Here is a 6,000-nt window from a genome sequence, read left to right on the forward strand (position 1 = left end):
AGTGGCTGGCTGAAAGAGAAGAGAAGCTGTCGTTCGGTGTGGGTTTCTCCAGGTGTGGCCGGCGGCTGTTGATGGAGACGAACTGCCGCTGAGAGGAGGAGAAGGAAGTGTTTCCTGGGTGCAGGAGAGGTAGAGAGGGAAGAAGAAACCGAAGGGAAAACTTGGGGAAATGGGAGAAACGGTTGGAGGCCGGTTTGGACAGCAGGAGGAGGAGCTGGGAAATGATAGCTGTGGGTGCTGGTTCGGTGGGGAAGAGAAGGAAGATGGAGTAGGAGCAGCCGAGAGAGGAAGGAAAATGGTGAAATGGCGTGGAGGAAAGGGAGAAGATGATGTGGAAGAGCTGCAGTGGCTGTGTGGAGAGGAGGAAGCAACCGGCTGGAGAGGAAAAATTTGCAGAAAAACAAAGGGGAGCAGGGGGGGCGGCGGCTGCTCTTGGAGAAGAAGAAGAACAAGTTTTGTAGGGTTAGGTTTTTAGGGTTTGTTCTTTTTTTTTTTCAAAAATGCCCCCCCTTTGTTCTGAGTTGTAGGCTGCTATTTATAGGCAGAGTATTTTTTCGGGCTTCAAAATTGGTCCCTCAAGTTTTGTGTTTGGCCCCTAATTTCAATCAATTCACTTGGTAAAAATTAAATTGGGTCTCTTAAAATTCTGATTTTTCAATTAAGTCCAAATTAAGCTCCCAAACTTAATTTTCACCAATTAAGCCCTCCAATTAATTTTGACCCGCTTAAAGTATAATTAAGTCCTTGCACTTAATTAAATCCTTCAATTGGACCCAAATTAATTCTTGAACATAATTAAAATTCGATTTGGCCCATGATTAAATCAAATTGGCCCATTAAAAATTTAATTATGTCATTGGACTTAATTTTTATGCAAATTCGTCCAATAATCATTTAATTTGACCTTTGAATTTGCATTTTTCTATTTTTGGGCATAACAGCGTACAATTGGGCCTTGAAATTCTTCCGAAAATTGCAGCTTGATTTTCGCCTATTTTTGCAGCCTTTATTTTATTTATTTTTTTTTATTTTTTTATTTTTTTATATTTTTTTTTGGAAAAAAAACGAATTTTGGGGAATCACCCAAAATTGGGTGATGACACTTCTATCAACATCAATTAAATTCTCCTCTTGAGAGGTCATATGATTACTACATGCACTATCAATGAACCACACATCTTCATTCTTTATGCTGGCAGCATGACATGCATAAAACATAGTGCTTGTGCACACATCTTCCTCCTTTGCACTATTAGCTAGCTGCTTGTTGTTGTCACAGTCTTTGGAATAATGTCCAAACCGACTGCATTTCCCACACTTAGGCTTCCCCTTATATCTACATATTCCGAAATGAAATTTTTGACATACAGAACATTGAGGCTTTATGTTTGTTTGATTACCTCCACCTCTGTGCTGTGAACTGCTGCTGCTACTTACAGTTCTGTTATTCCAGTTTGTGTTGTGACTGAAATTGTGATGATTATTCACATTTCTTCCTTGAGACCAGCCCACATGCCTTTGATCATGTCCCTGCCATCTTGGACTAGATCTCCCCTGCATAGCCTTGTTTGCAGCATGATTATAGCCCATTTTGAGACTACTAAATGCCTTTTCAGTCCTTGTAACCTTATCTTGTTCATCATGCAGGTCTTCCCTCTTGTCAAATACTTTGACAGAGGCTATAACTTCTTCCACCTTCAGCACATCAAGGTCCCTTGTCTCTTCAATGATAGAGACAATGGACTTGTATCTCCTATTTAAACTCATTAGGAGCTTCTGCACAATCCTAATCTCAGGTACATCTTCTCCTAGAGATTTCAGACTGTTTATAGCTTCAAAAAACTTAGAAAGATAGTGTTCTAAGCCTTCTCCTTCTGACATTCTCATGTATTCAAACTCTGCCCTCACAGCTTGCAATTTCACAGACCTCACTTTCTTATCACCTCTATACTCTCTTTTCAGCACATTCCATGCTCCTTGTGCAGTATTCTCATTCCTTATTCTAGGAAAAAGTTCATCAGTCAAGGCTCCTTGGATGAGGCTCAATGCCTTGGCATTTCTTATTTTGTTTTCTCTGAAAACAACTTCTTCAACTATGCTGCTCTTAGTTTCACCATCTTTGCTCTCGGTTTCATCATTCTTCTTATCTTCTTTCTCATATTCTTCTTCTTTCACACTTGAACCTGATTTCATGCCAAACTCAACTACATCCCATAGATCAAATGCTATGAGGATTGTCTCCATCTTTACTGCCCAAAAGTCATAGTTCACACCGTTGAACTGAGGTGTTCGTAAATCTCCACTGGACACCATCTTTTCTGGAATTTTGTGTTTTCAGTCCCTTGTTGATCAAGTTACTGCTCTGATACCATGTTGAAGTTTTTAATCTTGTGTTTGATTGTGTTTATTTGATGATTTGTAGGTTGATTGTTGATTTGGGTAGTAGGAGAAAAAAGGTTTGCACAGAAGGTTGAAGAATGGAGAGAGTTGCAGAAAAAGGTAATTCTTGTATATATTTTCCACACACAACATGCTTGACAAAATGCCCCTTATAAACTGATTTGGGGAGAACACACGTATTGTGTGATCTTTTACAGCCTTTAACAGCTAGGCCTACAGAAAAGCATTTAATTACTTTTTTCTTTTCTTAGTTAGTTACAAATAACTGAAATGCAACTAACTAAACATTACATAACAACTTTCTTCAGCTTCTTCTTTTCCTCCTTCTTTACTGTCAACTTTTCCCTTCAATCTTCTGCATTTGCTTATTTGTAAATCCAGCTCAGCAACTTAATTACCAACACATGTTTATGCTCAGAAACAACTGTAAAAGCAATTGAAGATGCATTCAAGGAGTTCGCCACAAAGGAGGAGGACATTGCAATGGTCTTGATCAGCCAATATGTAAGTTGTTGCTCATACAACTTGATATTACTACGTCGGGCACTGAGGCGGGAATATAACTGACGTTGTCAGGCAATGGTGATGGGTCCTCGAGGTTGTCTAACAGAAGAACAGGAGGACAGAGAAGAAAGCTGAGGCACTAACCCTTCAGAATAACTCTGGACTTATTTCACAACTCAAATCTCCTGAAAATCAAAACATACAATAGCATCCCTATTTCATATATAGAGATAATTAAGACTCCCTGAAAGACTAGGGTAACTAATCCTTACTTGGCTAGGAAATAAACTAAACTGGAATGAACTATTGAAGACCAAAGACACCAAATTTAACCATGTAGCTTAGATTTCCAAAGTGCAGAGTGTTTAAGTATAACATAGCTACGTGTGTTTCTCTAAGTATAACATAGCCACCCCATCCATTATCATATTCATTGATTTGTCCTGGTGGGATCATAATTGGGAAAGGCCACCTTATTTAATTGTTTGCTTTTTCTTTTTGTGATTAATCAACGTGAAATCTACGAATAAATCGCCTTTAAACGTTGGTTCAGTTTTTTTGTCAATAACTTTCTGTGAACCCCTCCCTCGCCTGTAGTATCATTGGGATCTAGCCTTTTCTGATCTACACTGTCTTTTCTTTGGAAAACTTATGACTCCTGTGTACAAAATGTTTTAGTGAGGGGAGAAATTATTTGACAGTCATGCATAAACAATGAGCACCCCATCCTATGAGTTCTTCTGTCAATCCAAGCTGAAATGATTTGATCAGTGAATTTGCTTGTTGTCTTCGCTTCATCTAACATGATGTATTGTTTGGATATTGCCAAGCTTTTTTCTATCAGTGGGAGACTAGGGATTTTGTCCACCAGGTAGCATCTATCTTCATACTGATTTTGATGACCTAGTGGGATGTGAAGCTGTCAGCTGTTGGGATTTCATAGTCTTGAAATGTTCATAAGGTTAATTTCTAAATGCTTTCAAATTTATAGATAGCATGCACAAATCAAGATGTTCTTGGTAGATTGAAATTCATACTTTGACACCCTGGACCCCATTTTATCATCCCTTTAGTAAATCATCTTCGCCCTAGCAGAATGTCACACGCCAAAGCTGAATCTAAATTCAAATGATAAGTCAAAACTGGATCAAGCAACCTTATCAAAGCAAAGATTATAGACATAGATAGCCGAGCTGCTATTTATTTAAAGATCATCAAGATGACAGGATCAGAGACAAGCAAATAAATTAATCCCAGCATAGGCCATCGAAAGGTCATAAACTGCAAGACCCTTGTTCCATTTTGCACCGACGACACTTAGCAACGCGACACTCCTAACAGTTTGTTCAATGCGATTCAATTGAGTGTTCTGTCTTCTGATATTCATATGGGATTCTCTAATAATATTAATAAATTAAGATTAAGAAAAAACACTTGTGGGAGAAATACTGTAGCAGTAAGAGAAAACAATGTGGATTATATTAGTGTTCCGCAGTGTTTTCTCTTCTTCTTTTTTTTAATTTGTTTTGGTCATTTAACTCTCTCTTTTTTTGGTCCCTTGACTTATTGTTCTTGATTTTTTCTTTTAACAATACATTTATTTGGGATTAGGTTAGATGGTTTGTTTTAGCTATATGGGCACATGGGGATCTCACATTGCCGAGAAAACATGTTGTTGCTCAGTTAATACTTGGGTTGATAAAATTAAATGAAACAATTAGAACTTTGAGGATTGAATTTGAATATTAAAAAAATATTTATAAATTTTGTTTTGCTAGCACCGAGGACTGAATTGACGAGGGGTTGAAAAAATATCCAACCCTCCTTTTTATCTTTCAATTTTATCATTTCATATTAAGTTCATATGTGATTTGATTTAATGGTTTGTTATGGTTTCTACATATAAGGATCTCGTGATGTTAAGAAAAAATTTTGACTCATAGTTAATGCTTGATTTTGCAAGATAAAATTCAATTTTATTGATTTGAAATAATTAAGACTTGAGAAACCAAATCTGAAACTGAAATAAGAACATGGATAAAATTGAACAAGAAAATGAAAATGTGGCCCATGCAATTTATACACTAGCATGTGAGGAAAGTTGTTGCATTGTGGAGGTATGTGTAACCTCCTTTTCCCTCTGAAAAAGGTCTTTTATGGTGTCTCTTGAATCATTTTAGTAAGCTTTTCAATTTATAGTGGCATGTGATCAAGTAGAAGGGGTTTGTGTGTCTCCAATGACTCACTCTTCTTTTATTTTCCTCCTCTATCTTTTTCTCTCATCACCTCGATTTTCTTGCTTTGCTTGTCAATTTTCTCTTATATTAATTCTGGTCTTCTTTCTTTTTATTGTTGTTTGCAATTATTTTGAGTTTTTTTTTTAATTTCATCCTTCAATATTGAATTGGGCGGAGGTTGATGTCTGTAAATTTTTTTATTTGCTTTTTATGAGGTAATCTCGATCTCATATCTTAGATCCCGGATTTAAGAGCTTAGCCCCGCTTGACTAAGGTTGTTTTTAAAAAAAAAATTATTTTGTTTTCAATTTCAGACTTCAACATGTAGTTTGTTGGAATTGACCTTCATTATTTTTTATTGATTTGCCTTCTATGAAGTTATTCTAATCTCATGACCTAGGGCACGAGTTTGGTGAGTTAACTCGGGTTTACTCGAGTTGTTTTTTTCATTGTTTTTTTTTAATTTTCCCATTCAATAATGAGTTTGTTCAGAAATGAGCTTTGTGATTTTTTTTCTATAGGGCAAATCCTATACTCATGACTTAGGGGCGTGAGTTTACTTAGGTTGACTTGAGTTATTTTTTTATATTGAATATTTTTTTTATTATCATTCTTCAATATTTGGTTGATTGAGAATTAGACTTCCTAGTTTGTTTATTTTTTTTCTTTTCTATGGAGTTATCACAATCTCTTGACCTACGTCAAGGGTTTTGCGGGTAACTAGGTATAACCGGGTCAATCCAATATGTCATCGTCTTAATATTAAAAACAGAAAATGTCGAACAATATGCATTATATTTTTTGTTCATAATTGAATTCTTTTTCTAAAAAAACATGTCAGCAATGCCATTATATATTT

At 36.3% G+C, this 6,000-nt stretch overlaps 1 protein-coding gene across 1 annotated transcript; it reads right to left on the reverse strand.

Moving 5' to 3' along the window:
* Positions 1-1,256: 1,256 nt before the first annotated feature.
* LOC133669888 (uncharacterized) lies at positions 1,257-2,313 on the reverse strand. Its single transcript, XM_062090218.1, has 2 exons — positions 1,401-2,313; positions 1,257-1,336 (listed from the first exon to the last, which is right to left on the reverse strand). Exons 1-2 carry the CDS (start codon positions 2,311-2,313, stop codon positions 1,257-1,259), a joined length of 993 nt encoding a protein of 330 aa, XP_061946202.1.
* Positions 2,314-6,000: the final 3,687 nt, after the last annotated feature.

Source organism: Populus nigra, chromosome 12 (genome assembly GCF_951802175.1).
Source record: "Populus nigra chromosome 12, ddPopNigr1.1, whole genome shotgun sequence".
Classification (NCBI taxonomy): domain Eukaryota; kingdom Viridiplantae; phylum Streptophyta; class Magnoliopsida; order Malpighiales; family Salicaceae; genus Populus; species Populus nigra.

What these genes read in the sequence shown, in the direction of transcription:
- LOC133669888 (XM_062090218.1), bottom strand. Translation starts at nt 2,313, where the DNA reads ATGGTGTCCAGTGGAGATTTACGAACACCTCAGTTCAACGGTGTGAAC. An exon ending in TTCACAGCACAGAGGTGGAG is followed by an intron (nt 1,337 to 1,400) that starts GTAATCAAACAA and finishes CGGAATATGTAG; the next exon opens with ATATAAGGGGAAGCCTAAGT.